General features: G+C 34.9%; 1 protein-coding gene across 1 annotated transcript in view; it reads right to left on the bottom strand.

Moving 5' to 3' along the window:
- Positions 1 to 16,002, bottom strand: part of LOC143180604 (adenylate cyclase type 6) — a 393,507-nt gene that overhangs the window by 107,684 nt on the left and 269,821 nt on the right. The window contains exon 8 of the mRNA XM_076380460.1: positions 5,078 to 5,227. Within this exon, the coding sequence (XP_076236575.1) occupies positions 5,078 to 5,227 (150 nt within the window). The remainder of the gene's footprint in view (positions 1 to 5,077; positions 5,228 to 16,002) is intronic.

Raw genomic sequence — 16,002 nt, 5'->3', positions numbered from 1 at the left:
TGATGTATATTAAATTGACTTCTAACACTAGTAATGATGTATATCAAATTGACTCCGTATCACTACAATAATAGTAACTTAGACATCAAATTGACTCCGCACAAGTACTGTCAATGTTTACGTTTTCTTTTATTAAACATTATCTTGTATTAAAATCTATTGTTGTATTACTGTTAAGTTGTTAGAATCGTTAAAGGAGACCTAATGTCGATACGGATTAGGTGGAAAGATGAGTTATACCAATAGAAACATACACGAAAAATTCTCTTTGTCTGTCCTTACAAAAACAGACGGTTATTAAAAAATTTAAGAGAACGAATAATTCGTGCTGTTTTCGTGTCATTCGGCTTCAGGTAACAAACAGGCATGCCTATTAGGAGGAGGACGCAATACCTCGCTGCTCGGTGCAAGGCAGAGTAGCGGTCTGTATTGCCGACAGTTTTTTTTCAGCAAAGAATCTGTTGGCTGGCAAGCGTACAGAGATAAGGTGGCCTCTTCTCTGCGCCGAATGCCCGGTTTAGCAGATTGTCTTAAATGAAGCACAGCGAGAGCTGGGTTTCGCGAGCAGAGAGAACCACGGTTACTAGCGGAGCTAGTTCCGGTGGCTGATAGCGGCGGCCCATCTCACCTAGGAACTACAACTCAGCTCACACGTATGTATTTATTCGTCACATGGGGGTTTCTACTGAACACGGGAGTGGAGCTCGTACAACGGAGGGGTAGAAAACTACCTCACGTTGACTGGATCTGGCGAGTGCACCGCTAACTAGTTGTCATTCAAGGAGTGGTCTCTGGTGCTCCAAAGTTAAATAGCAATCGACGGGAGTCAAGGTGATTTTACTGATTCCGAAATTACACGGGTTTGTCACAAACTGTCCCTTTTTAGGGCTATTTGCTTCATCTGGTGCACGTGCAATACGTGTTGTTCACACAGAACGAATGACGCAGATCGCTAGACACAGAGATATCAGTGTTAGTAATCAGCTTAGAGTCTTCGAACGACTTGGTGACCAAAGAGCGCTCAATGAAGTATACTCTGAAGCGGATATTGCTAACTGTCTGCCAAAAGACTGACAGGTGTGTCTCCGCGTAAGCGCGGAGCACTAAATTAACCGCTATGCGGCGCTCGCTGTCTTCTCATATCTCTATCTCTATTCTGTTATATGTTTTCTCTCCTTCTCTCTTTCAAGCTCAGGCGTCCTCACTAGACGTCGGGCCTGAAATTCGAACAGCTGATACACAAGGACACTTTCGGTAGGTCATGTATGCTAATTGACAACGGTTTTCGCGGACGAGATAAAGAATCGATATAGCTCTTCTTTTAAACATAAGTATATCGAAATAAATTTCATTATTATAATTGTGTCAACAAAGAATACATTTTGTTTATAAAATGTTACAAATATAATAAAATTATCTAGAGAATAACAAATAATAGTATCTTAATCTAAGTAGAATATACCTCCATCTAAACATATTTTACATTGACGTCATGTTATTACTAGTGATACGAAGTCAATTTGACGTCAAGTCACCACTAGTGATATTAAAATGGCAGTCACTACTAGAAGGTTAAAAGTTGCCCAAAGAATCTAGAGGTAGACAGAAAGTACTTCAGTTTTGTTAGGTCAGAATGACAGTAAATTGTTACCCTTTTTGAAGGTGTTCTTGATATCATTCCATTATATTACTTTAAGAAGTACTGATATACAATTAGAAACGCCGTATTCAAACTACGCCTTGATGTCAATCGTCAGTAAATACTGTTAAATTACAAATGCAGTCATTACGTTATTTCTTCAAAATATAATATAAAAAATTTGATTTTCAATCAAACTAATTAATTATGATTTTTAGATTAAAATTATGATTCGAAATTGCAATATTATTAACTCTTCCGTAACTTTTGATAAAATATTTCACAATCCCATATCGACCGTTTAACGCTTCTAACAAGATACCTCACATCCGGATAACGATCGTTTAAAGTTGGATTTACACAGGTCCGTATTGGCGGCAGAAGAATTTTTCTCTTGTCTTTAAATGGAGCAGTTTACACTTGTGAGCGTTCAGTGTTCGTCCGGCGAAGTGCCGGATGGTTTTATAGATGCATCAGGTTCGTTCCGTTCCGATCCGGCGATACTAACAAGGAAACAACCCGCAGTCAAAATGTCCGACTTTGGTGAAACTTAGCAGATTTCTATAGTAGTCAGATATATTCAACACGTATTTTTTCTTATCTTCTGGAATCCATGGTAAAAGGGCAAAAACCATCTCCAAAGTTAGAGATGAAAAACATGTTTTGCCTAATATCTCAGAAACTATTCGACATAGGAGAAGAATGTAAATTAGACAATTTTGTATTTTTAAACGACGAATTAGTCTGTGTAACTAGTTTCTGAGAATATCTACATGTTCTACAAATATATTGAAAAATGACATGCTTTTGTTAATTTTTTAGATCAACTACTAATCGATAATTTCGTAAATTTACATGTCGGTACGATGTACCAAAACACAAAATACAGATATTTTGGAAATTGAATTTTTGGATTCCAAAAGAAATATTCGCATTCAAAGTTTATTCACCTTTCATGTGAAATTGTGTACTGGAACAAGTCATTTAAAGAAAAGTTAATAGGCTTATGATATTTTCATCACAATCTTATAATATACGCTGTTAATTGTTCATTAATTTGAACAAAAATAACATATCTAAAAATGATCTGTGGAGTCAGATATCCGTCAAATAGCATACAATTGTTTCAAAGTGTGAATTACTCCTGAATCAATTAGCATTGTAGGTATAGTTTGTTGCAATATTTTACCTTACCATTTATCATTTATAAGTAACCGAAATTCGCAGTTAATAACATTTAAACTGAATCTCTCTTGCAGAAAATATCTCTTGATCTACATTATGCGTGTGGTTGCGAATCGTATGCGAGAATGGAAAGTATATCGTAAATATCGAAAGTGTCTTCTTCCACTCTGACCAATTAGACCTGCATTCTTTTTGGTAGATCATCTCTTGAGTGGAGCACAGTGCAAACTGAAAAGGACAGGGGTAAAAGGAAATTGTCCATTCGCATCACTGAAACAAAATAATGACACCTCGACTAAGATATATTGATATTATTGGCTACGCCGTCTTCTAATATGTGACGTGTGATTAATATTCTAATAATATTAATACCTCTTAATGCGGGGCGTCGCTGCCACTTTTTAGTGACACGAGTGGACGATACCTTACCCACCGACCGTTTTAGTTTGTTGGTAGTGAGCCAACATTTCATCACTCTACAGTACAAGACGCAAAATACTTCGACCAGAGCTAAACAGTTGGTGTTAGCTGGCGAGACATCTTATCAGAAGGGTTAAAGCGTCATCATCTATTCGCGAGATATCTCGTTAGAAGTTTTAAACAGTTGGTATCAGGTTGTGAGATACCTCGGCAGAAGTTACGAAAGGTTTAATTACAATGTCACCAATTTTAGTCTCTCACATAAATATTTATCATGCTAACTTCTGTCATTGTAATTTCGAACAGTAGGGTACGTATAAGCAGAATTGAATGTGCAAACGTAATATTTTTGAGCCAGTATTTTGGAAACTAAGTTCGACCGCTACATTATATAAAGGAAAAGTTGATCAAAACGTTATCTTTAACAGCGTATGTCAACATAAACAGGGTATCAGAAAAGAATAATAAACGAAGTTAGTTTAATGAATCGTATTTTTCCGAAAAATTATTGCTAAACTTATATCAGAACATTTTATACCCCAGAATTTTCCAAATGCAACAAACCTTTTAGGGTAAGACATCCTAAAAATCATACTATTTACCAGTTATATTTTTTTTAATATTAACAGAAGTATTGGAGAATATATAAAGACTAGATTAAGAATATCATGATTCGAAAAAGACCTTATTGAAATAGTGAGGAAATAATATGGTAATTTCATAAGAAATAATTCTATTTTTGTTTGTAATTCTATTATTTTTTACTTTTGTTTAATGTTCCATAACGTGTGATTAAGAATAATCTAAAATAATGATTCATTTATGTAGAAGTGTTGCGTCACATGCCTGAGGTAGTTTAACCGGGTATTGACAAACACAAGTTTTGTAAATTACAAAATATCCAACTTAAATGAAGAAATATTTACGAAGAGAAACAGACACTGAATGGTACTTGACACAAAGGAAAGAATTATTAAAAAATGTTTTTTAGAATGTCTTTTTTCTAAAATCACATGTATCATCTAGTTTTACTCCATACAAAATAGGTTTTAACTAACTAAAGATATTATCTCATTACTTCGGAAATCTTCATTTTTGCGTTAAAAAGTTTCCAACAAATACCTCCTTGATGAGAGTGAAAATTTTATATATTTGTAATTATTATAGGCGTATGTACCAAAATGTCACTGGCAACATGACAACGTTCCGTGAACGCGTTTAAATTGCACGTGGACCGTGATTACGCCATAAATAATTAACGAACTATATTAGTTAACCGGATGTCGAGTAAAAGGATGGTCCAACGACATAATAATTAACTTAGGCTGTTTTATGTGTGAGTCAAACTTTGATATTGCACGTAGCCTATGAGTCACGTCGGCTCTTTATGTTCCAAGTTTTTAACAAAATTTTATTTTAAAAAATATACGAAATTGCTTTAAACTGACACTGTCTACTTTTCCAGCAGTACTAGCATACGATCTTAAAATGTAAGTTTTATCTCATGAGCATGTACGTAAATAAATAAATTAAAATACTTTATACGGAAATAATTCGAATTACAGTTAAAGTTAACAAATATTCTACAAATTCAAATATGTAACTACATCTCTACAGAAAGAAGGGGAGTTTCTAGTGTACTGATAGAATTTCAAATTTTTATATTGTTCGGACGTTTGTATACATTTCGTGTGATTGGAGTTTGGAATTACCGGTTTGCGCGGGAACGAATTTACGGATATTCTTGAGAAAATTTCATGCACCGCATTGATGTCGTTTTTATTGCATTAGAAAAGATCACAGGCAACATTTCAGAGATGTCTGCATACATACCTGTTGCTGATTTTCTCGCTGAGTGGTTAATCTTGCTTCAACGCATTGTCTGGTCTCGAGGAACGCCTGCCGTTGAGCCAGTTCGCGGGGATGATGAGTGAGCACGCCTGCCATGTTCGTTCCACCCACTATCACGATAGTACTGAGTAACTGAAATGATACAAAAAGAGGGGTAATAGACTTAAAGTTAACATTGTGACGAGCTTGATACGTCCATAATTTTTAATAAAATAGGAATTTAATACTTTTTTTACCTATTCATAATGTTTATTCAAAATTGATATCCTTTTTATTTTAAATTGATCAAGACGTTTTTACTTTTTTTTGTTGGAAGAGGTAGATTCGGCATTATAGCTAACCTTTAAAAATGTAATACCTACTTCATTATAAGAAATTATATATTGACATGCAGTGGAATCTGAATTAATCTATTTAAAACTGAATGCGAAATAGACATTTTTGAAATTGTGTTTTATGAATTTATAGGAAATTGAACTCAATTGAAAGACAAAGTATCAATCAATCTACTCACTGAATCATACCCCTCCATGTATTTTATATCTTCGAATAATTAAGACCATTCATCGATACTTTGCTCTCGCTTAACCATGCCAAGTATTTAACTTTTAGGCAACGATCACTGAAACAAATCTCTAGACGTTATGCCTCAATAAACTTCACATTAAAATGTTCCCGATATCAGTAGGCTGCATAGTAAATAGCAATTAATGTAACAATGATATCATGTAGACATGATTTTAAAATATTAATCTTTTTATACAGGGTGAGCCACTTAACCCTTGCACCTCCAATATCTTTGTTATTTTTGAAAACACGTCAAATATCTCAAACAGAAAGTTGAATGACTCAATGGAGCTCATACAATACCAAGAGAATTTTTGTTTTGTGTTATTTTTTTTTTAGAGATATCAAAGTCAGTTTCATTTTTATAAATGGAACCACCCCTTTTTAAACACTTACAATGATAGTCCCTTTCATTAAGAATTCAGTGACTATAATTATTTAAAGTCATTCGAGGGCATAGGCGGAGAAAATGGACAAACCGTAAACGCAAGAATCCTGCGACTAATGAAGACACTGAAATAAATGTTTTAGCAGCTACAGCGGTCAATCCACGTGTGAGTGCGAGAAAAATTGCCTGAGAAGCAAGCATGTGTCAAAGTAGCGTAATACGAAATTTGGCTGGACATTTTCATTCGTTTTACATATCGCCACATTAGGACCTACACGGAAGTGATTTTCAAAACCGAATTAATTTTTGTCAATGGGGATTGCAGCAAAATCGTTCATTTTTTTGTAATGTTTTATTTACGGACGAAGCGACATTTATTAATCATGGTCCAATTAATTTACAGAATGCCCATTATTAGTCTGTTGATAATCTGCACCGGCTTCGAGAAATTGACCACCAAAGACAATGGAGCGTAAATGTGTAGCGTGGTATTTTATACGATAAAGTAAGCGGGCCACACTTCATTATCATAACGATAACAGAAAAAAATATTCTTGCTTTTTGCAAGAAGATCTGCAAATTTTTTTGGAAGATATTTCTTTTCAAAACCGTCATGATATGTGGTACCAATATGACGGCTGTCTTGCTCATTATATACGAGTAGCGAGAGAAATGTTGGATTCTAGATTTTCAAATCAATGGATTGGACGAGGTGGAACTGTTTTATGGGCAGCACGTTCACCTGATTTAAATCCACTGGATTTCTTTTTGTGGGGTCTGATAAAAGAGATTGTGTACATGAATATTCCAACGCCAGTTGAAGATATGCATCAGTGTATCACCACAGCATGTGCAAATATCACCTCGGATATACTTATTACAATTCAACATTTCTTCAGAGCTCGTTTACAGCAGTGTGTCGACGTAAACGGCCATCATTTAGAACATTTATGAAATACAGGTATTCCGATTTCATATTTTAAATCTTATACGTTTTCTTTGTTCGTGACATCAAATGACCTTGAATAATAATAATCACTGAATTCTTAATGAAAGGGCTTATCATTGTAGGTATTTAAAAAAAGGTGGTTTCATTTTAAAAAAGTGAAAATGATCTTAATATCTCAAAGAAACTGACAGAAACCAACATTTTTTTGGAAGTGTATGAGCTCCATTGAACCATTCAACTTCGTCCTTAAGACATTTGACGTTTCTTTAGAAACAACAAAGATATTTGAGGTGCAAGTGTTCGATGACTCACCCTGTATAGAAAAAGTTTAAAAAATTTTTAACTACTCTCTCTCTCTCTCTCTATTTTGTACGTAATCCTATCTCCTCCACGAGACTCGTTGGGGCCATGTATACCATTCAACGACGGGAATACCCGTTTAACCGCCGGTCCTAATGGGAGAGTAATATCAGCATTGACTATCCCTGAGCCTCCGTGATTACCCACGTGGAGTATTCCGGCGGTCCATAGGCGACGGGCTCCTCGGTCAAGGTCAAACGGGTGGTGTAACCTCCGTGGACCTGTAGTGCCTCTACCGGCTCTGATCCTGCCGATTCGCCTAACGGTTCCGACATGTGCTGATTGGGAGTTTCGATACCACCGCCGACCAGGGCAGCCGGCCCACCACCATGTGACCGGGGAGCAGCGGTTCCCATCCCGCCGAAACATTCAGCAGGAGCAGCCGCTCCTGCCTCGCGTTCCGTATACAGAGTAGAGACCTCCAGCCTCTACCTCGTATTACGTCGTTCGGTATACACAATAAATTCTTTAGTAATATTAACTGCCTGGTTTCTCTCATTCGACTATCGGACCCGGCATCCGACTGAGTTGGCACATCCTTCCCCGTGCTCCTCGATGACCACGTCTGATGTAGTCTCACAAGGGGGTTAAAGTATTGTAGTTGCTACATAGACACTTTAATAGTAACATTAGAGAACATGAAGCAGCACCAGAAACACCTATGAGATACTTCTCGTAAAGATACTTTCGCTGGAATACTTCCAGCACTTACAAGAATATAAGTTAACAATTAATGTGGCAAAATGTATGGTCGCAGAAGAGAAAGTATATTATTTAGGGTAGGAAGTGAATCAGGATGAGATTGCACCGCTGGACTAGCGGGTGAAGGCAATACAGAAATTACGAAAGCCACGTAATATTAAAGACCTAAGAAAGGTTTTAGGTATAATTAATTACTATAGGACGTTCATTAAAGATGTAGTACATATGCAAGCGATACTGAATAATTATTTGAAAGATGCTAAGAAGCATGATAAAAGATGATCCAGTAGACACCAAGAGCTGAAGAGGCATTTGAGTTATGTAAAAAATCCAAGCCTGCTTCTTTTTACTTTTGTCGTGATAAATATCAGACGATAAATCCTATATCTTGGTGTATTTTCGGACTTGTTCGATAAAATTGTCGATGTCAAACGATTCTGCCATGATTAAGACTGCGATTTCTCATCGTTATGCGATGGATAAATAACGAACGATAATTGCGATATGAGAAATGAGAAATCATGGTGAAAAACATGAATCCGCCGAGTCGAACAACGTCATCACAGCGAGATGGCAACGACGTTGTATCGCTCGTGTGCATCGGCCCTAACGCATCTGATAATGTGGTCAGCCGTTGCGTCCAGTGATTGCCGCTGTCATTTGCCTGTGGGCGATAAATGGTGTCACCTATGGCATACCATGGAGCTATTTAAAATTTTTAAAAACTCGATCGCTGATCCCTTATAATCCAAGTGTAATAGAAGAAGCAATAAAATTAGATATATACATAAATTTGATCAAAAGTACAAGAGAAAAAACTGATACTGAATGGCCAGAGATATTAAATTAACAGAAATTATATTGCACTGTGTTTTTTATACGGATACCACTTGTTTTTTACATTGTATAATACTTTATTTCTAATACTGCAATTACGTGTCCCTAAACAATAATTGAATGGTATTTGTAAAAAACGCAGACTGAAACAATGTATATCACTATATCGTTTTATGAGACCAATATACAATAATGACGGTATATGTTACCAAGCGATTTCAAATTTTAAATTACGCAAGTAATATTAGTATTTAAATTGGACTGTAGTGAGTATTGCGTGTTACCCACATGCATATGGCGGATGCTATTCCCCTTTGTAACAAGGCGACTTCACCCCCTCGTTTAAAAATCCATTTAATGCTCCATCCTTTAAACCCATAATATACACACGAAGATGTTGCATTTTGCGTGTTTCGACACTCCTTCTAGGCAGTGAAAATTCCTTGATAAAACATAAAGGAAAATGTAAAAAATAGTCCAAATATATGTATGTGTTAAATATGTATTTATGAATGAAAATGTATCTAAAAGGTTTAAAATGTTTGTAAAATATTGTTACATGCAATTTAAATATTAAAAAAAAAAAGAAAATGAGAGCATGTCATACAAATGAGGAGAGGATAGTTCTATATATAAAAATAAACTGCAGGTAAAGAACATAATTTTTTTTACAAGATACTTAGTTTTTGGGAAAATTGAATTTAATAATACGTCCAATATATATGTTCCCGACTAACACTGGGCTTCATACATATATATGTAGAAGAATGTTAATATCATTATTTTACGTATACCTTCCCGCTTATATCATGCGTCCTATTACAGTTTAGATACAGATTTGTTTCGCAATACGCATTAACACGAAATATTTCACAAAAAGTTATCGTTTAATTTCTAGATTCATTCCTCAAAATTTCGTACAATTCTCTGAGGACCAAACCAAAGAGTCTCCTTCTAATTGTAAGTTGAAGAGGGAAAATGTTTGCACAGACGAAAGGATAGCGCGTGGCTGTTGCCGCTTGCCGACGAAATGGACATTTCAGTTCTAGGAGCGAGACAGTAAAGTTCACTTTACATTCTTAGGATCGTTCTTGATCACCTCGAGACTCGATTTAGAGTTGAAAACAGGAACGTGCGATTGAAATCACTTTCCAATTAGAATCCAAATGATATAGCGAAGAGACTCGAAAGAGTCGAAAGCGATACGAGAGATTCTAAGAACCACATCCGTGACGCAATCGTGCCACCTTAAGGATGATGAAAGTCAAGAAGAGGTAGAGATTAGTCTAATCTTTGTGGATGAGCGATGCTAATTTCAGATCTGGAAGGATCGAGTACCGGCACTAGAACTTCACCCTCTTGATCCTGTCTGAACTGACTAAGATCACATCGAAATCGGTAAGGTTGAGAACAGGAACTAGCAGTTCAATCTTTCCTTCCCACACACAAATATAAAAAAAAATCTGTATAGCGGAAGCGAACCAAACTACTTCCACGGTAACGTGTGAAATAGGTGAGAAGAGCGATCGCTGAGCAATCGTGCGGAGCGAAACGAGGAATCGAACTCAACGACAGTCGATGAAACTTCCGCGTTGCCATGCTGGAGATATCTGAAGCAAACGACATGGTGAAGAGTAACACCTCTCTGAAAATGAGAGAAGCGTGGTGCCCGAGGAGTGGGCCTGCTATCTCTTCGGGCACTGTGATCTAAAATGGAGCATCGAATTCTTGAGGAGGAAAGTCTACAGGGTGAAAGAGAGTAAAGGGGAGAGATAGTATATCGAGAGAGGGGGTAAGGGAAAGGGAAGGGGAGACGGTAGTCCGAAAGGGGGAACTAGATTTGAATATTCGTTGGAAGGGAGGGGGGAGCTTTCACGACTCAGGTGTAGAGAAGGGGGGGTTAAGGGAGAGTCGTGTCAAAAATACTGATGGAACTGATATTGCCAATAGTACGGCTATGTGTGAGTAGACCTTAAATGACAGGGTTCCATTAGTTTTGAAGACCGAAATATTAAAGGTTTACTTCATGATCTTTATGCAAAAGTTTCTGCTTTGCGTTGAAATAACATACCCATTTAATATTGCAAGAAATAAAACCTCATTGCAAAGTTTTACTTCAGTCAAGAACTAGGCGCTATAAATATCCTACTGAAGACGTACTTGACAGCATTCTTGGAAGATAACTTATTGGAAATGAAAGAAGTCAAGTAAGATTTTACGCTAGACACTTAAAATGTAAAACCTGTCGTATTTTGAAATTTTTCTATGAATCAGAAAAATCAATGGAAAAAACTTGATTATTTTGTATTTGTATCTTTTGATCTGGATTACTAAAAACGGATGCGTAATGCCACAGATACGTGTACTTTTCATACAAATGATGAAGGTTCTGCGATGTTTGACTATCGAATTGTGTATTAAAATGTGTTAGTTGGAGAATTACGACAATAGTGTCAGTTTCAGATATCTTTGAAAATGTATTATTAAATTATTAATTATTTGTTATTAACTTTTCCTAAATATTAACCATATCTATGACACTTTTGGCTTTTTTATCATTTCTTTACATCATTTAAACACTTATCGAGTTGTATATACCTTGAAACGATCTACTTTATTTCTGTACTTTTGATTGTTGTTAGTTCTTCCTTAAAGGTAAGCGAGAAAATTGCGAAAGATTCCGCTGACAAGGGAGACAAAATGGGAATGGATGAACTATCTAGAATAATAAAAGAGATAATGACGGAATTCACGACTGAACTCCAAGAAATCAAAGAGGATTTGAAAGATGTAAAAGGCACATGGAAACGGCTAGAAGAAAAAATTAATAAAATTGAAATCAAACAGCAAAATACAGAAATATTAATGGAAAAAGTGAAACGACTGGAATTAAAAGAAGAGAAGAGAGGAAAAGAAAGAGGAACAATATAATCATAAAAAAAAAGATCCCAAGAAAGGAAAGCGTGAAATAATCAGCGGAAGAACTGCTAAAACAAGACCTACAGATAGAAATAAGATTAGAAGAAGCATACTGGGTAGAAAAAATAGGAAAATCAAGAAGGATGATCGTTATGAAAGCAAAATTAGGGGAAGACAAGAAGCTTACTACGTTAACGAAAAACAAACTGAAAGTAAAAAAAAGTCTTTATTGAAAGGATATGATGATAAAAAGGAGAAATACAGAGAAACATTAGTGAAATAGCAAGACATGGGAAGGTAACTGGGAAAAAAGTGAAAACAGGATATAGAAAACTACAAATGGTCAATGAATGTTTTGCGTGGAAAGAAGGTCTAAGAAAGGTAAATTTTTGGAGCCGACAAAGTCAAGAACTGTCCTATCACCATTGATGTTTACCTCTGCGGTATTTTGAATGGAAGTGTGAACACGCAACAAGAAAGAACACAAAGGGAAGGGGATACAGCGGTATAATTACGGGTATCAAAAAGTGGATGAAAAAAAAAGACAGTAAGAGCCAAAATACAAAGAGCATACAGGAAAAGGAACTTATAACTAGAAATGATAAATGGAGAATCATAACAATATATAGTAAAGACATGAAAAAAATGAAGAAAAATTTGGAAGTTATAACAAAAACGGTAAGAAACGAAAATATAATAATTGGAGGTGATGTAAAGTGATAATTGGGAAAGGAGTCATATCATAGGTAGAAGATAAACAGAAAGACAACTAACAAAAAAGAAAATCAAGAGATAAGATAATAAACTCAAAAGGTAGAGTACTGCTAGAAATAACGGAAGAAAATGGCTGGGACCTTTTAAACGGAAATTGGTTAGGTGATAACGAGGAAGAATATACATACATAGGAAACAGAGGAAAATCATCGATTTAGTACTGAGGGGGAAAATTAACAAATTTATGATAAAAGATTAGAGTAGAGTCAAATCATTTAACAATTGTCATTGAAATTGATAGCGGTATAACCCATAAAGTGGATAATATCGAAGAGGAGGTGTGACTGGAAAGGAGAATATGGACAGAAGAAGGGAGAAAGCAGTATCAGGAAGAAATAGGTAAAATTAATTTCGAAAAAACAGAAGTCAACGAAATGGAGAACAAATTAACACAGAAAATTAACCTAACAGTATGCAAACAAAAAATAAAATTGGTAAAAAGTAAAATAGGAAGAAACAAATGGTGGGACAAAAAATGTATGAAAGGAAAAAGAGAAGCCAGAAAAGCATTAAGAAGATGGAGAAAGTAAGTAAGTAGCAAGGAAGAGTATGATGAGAAAAACGGGCCTATCAAACTTTATGTGAAATAAAGAACAAAAAATTACAATAAAGGCAAAAACACGAAATAGCAAAATTGATAAATATAAGTGATGTATGGAAATACATAAATGTGGAAAGGAAAAGAAGACTAAAAGTAACGAAACAAATATGTATGGAGACATGGAGAGATTACTTCATGAACTTACTGGAAGGAGAGGAAGGTAACATACAGACAGAGCAAATAAAAGATTTTCTGAACCTTCAGGACGTAAATCCAATAACAAGGGAAGAGGTCTTGAGACAGATAAAAAGATTAAAGAGAAACAAGGTATTTGGAGAGGACAAGTTCGAGAAAGAAACTTGGGTTTTTGGGAGTAGAAAAATACAAGAAAGGCTAACAGAAATAACAAATCGGATATGGAAAAGAGAAGGATTCCCAGAAAGATGGAGACAAGGGATAATACTACCAATTTTTCAAAAAGAAGACCGAAACGAGAACAGAAATTACAGAGATATAACATTATTAAAAACAGTCTATAAGACATATGCAATGATCCTAGAATGCAAGCTGAAAAAGGAAATGGAAGGAAAAGAAATAATCCCAGAGACACAAGCGGGATTCAGAAACGGAAGAAGCACGATAGATAACATTTTTATTCTAAACTACGTGGTAAACAGGGGATTACAAACATAAGGAAGGAAATTATACGTGTTCTTGGCAAATTTAAGAGCAGCATTCGACAAAGTAGACAGAAATAAATTGAACGAAATCTTGTCAGAAAAGCAAATTAACTATCAATTAAGGAAGAAAATTAAGGAAATACATGAAGAGACAAATAATGCAGTTAGAGTAAATAAAGAAACATCAGAAAAATTCTGGACAAATAAAGGAATGAGACAGAGTGGCCCGCTAAGCCCAACTTTGTTCACTCAAGCTAGATGTAGCAGAAATTAAATTTCTCTGGTATATGCAGATGATACATCTTTAATTGGACAACTAAACACGATCTTAAAGAAATCATTACTAGATTCAAAGACTATTTAAAGAGAAAAGATTTAGTAACTAACACAGAAAAATCTAAGGTACTAATCTTTAAGAAAGGCAGAGGAAAGAGAAAGAAAGTAGTTTGGAGCTGGGGAAATAAAGAAATAGAGGAAGTAAAAGAATTCAAATATTTAGGTTTTCATTTTCAAAATAAGGGAGGGAAATTAGCCCATATAAGAGAAACGATCAAAAAAGCTATAATATCGATAAGGCCAACATAGGGAATATGACAAAGACAGCTTAGGAACGATTTCGAAACGAGAATCATAATATTTAATAGCCTAGTAAAGAGTATCTTATTATATGCAGCAGAAATATGGGGTTGGGAAAGAGATAGATAAGGTAGAAAAGGTACAAGAGAAATACATCAGATGAATGCTAGGATTGGACTTCAATACTCTGGTATATTTAACCTTAACAGAAACTAAAACAGACAAAATCAGAATTAATACCGGAAAAAGAACGGTCAAATATGAGGAAAAGACAAGAAACCTAAAAATAAATAAAATAATAGAACAGTGCTGAAAGGAGATAGATGAGAATCAAACCGAGGAAAGATTTAAGTGGCAAAAAGAAAGGATTGAATAGACGGAAAGCAGTAGATGAACGAGAAATACAGATATTACGGCAACAAGGAAATCACTGAGCAGAAAATCTAGTTCAAATAAATAGAAATAAACAATTAAAGGAATAATATAAGAGAACAAAAAGCAGAAAATACAATAAGAGAGAATACAATGCCACAATGAGAAAAGAAACCAGAGCAAAGTACTTACAAGCGTCGTACAAAGGTAGAGACCAAGTAATGATCGGAAGATTTAGATGAGGAAATAAAGAAAGGGCCAATAGGTACTGAAATCAGAGGATATGGAATGTACCATGTGCAAAATTAAACCAGAAACACTACAATACCTAATAGAAGAGTGCAAAAGTATAAACAGAACAAACAATGAGATTTTAATGACAGAGTTTGCCAAGAACACAGGAGAAGTATCAAGTTGGATAAAGAAAATCTGTGAGGCAACAGAAATAGCATCAAAGCAAAATAAGGACCAATAACAGAAATAACAATAATTATTGTTGTAGTATCAAGTATTAATAATAACAAAAATTAAAATAATATCAGTAATAATAAGAAGTGAGAAATACGAAAATTATACGTTCAATACATTGTATAATATAATATATAATACGTAAAAACGTGGAAACTCCGTATTTGTTTCGTGACAAGTTATCTAGTATAATTTAATAAATAATTTTTAATTTTTTTATAATTTAATAAATTATGTAATAAATAATTTTCTCCTAAGCGTATAAACAACATTTTGCTTTTCCTGTTAAATATACCTCTTTGAATTGTGTTACTATTCAAATGCATGTGCGATATGTAGTGTTGACACAGCTAAGGAAATATAGCACTATGCTTTGACAGATTAAACAGGTCATAGTGAATTTATGAAACAATACTGCACTATGGTACGGTAAGTAACCTGAATTTTATTGTAAATATAATATTAAAAATCGTAATTATGTTGAAATACTATGCAGGTATCTCACTTAAGTTGAGCATCTCAATTATTTCTGTTGTTGCTAAAGGTAGAAAAGAATGATAAAGAGGGGTTTAAATGGTACCAAAGCGTGCATTTGGTGGTGCTAAAAAAATTCTCTCAAGGACATATTGAAGGTTTTTCCAGGTCATCAACTTTTTATTGCACAATAAGATGTCTTTTATAATGCGATATTGTAGTTGGCATCAAGATGAGTTCAAATATCTACAGTGTGATGTTTTCGCTAGTGTAATACCCCACGGACTACTCCATTTCCAT

Source organism: Calliopsis andreniformis, chromosome 6 (assembly GCF_051401765.1).
Source record: "Calliopsis andreniformis isolate RMS-2024a chromosome 6, iyCalAndr_principal, whole genome shotgun sequence".
In the NCBI taxonomy this organism is placed as follows: domain Eukaryota; kingdom Metazoa; phylum Arthropoda; class Insecta; order Hymenoptera; family Andrenidae; genus Calliopsis; species Calliopsis andreniformis.
The sequence above is the reverse complement of the archived record's forward strand: the minus strand, read 5'-3'. Positions and strand labels throughout refer to the sequence as shown.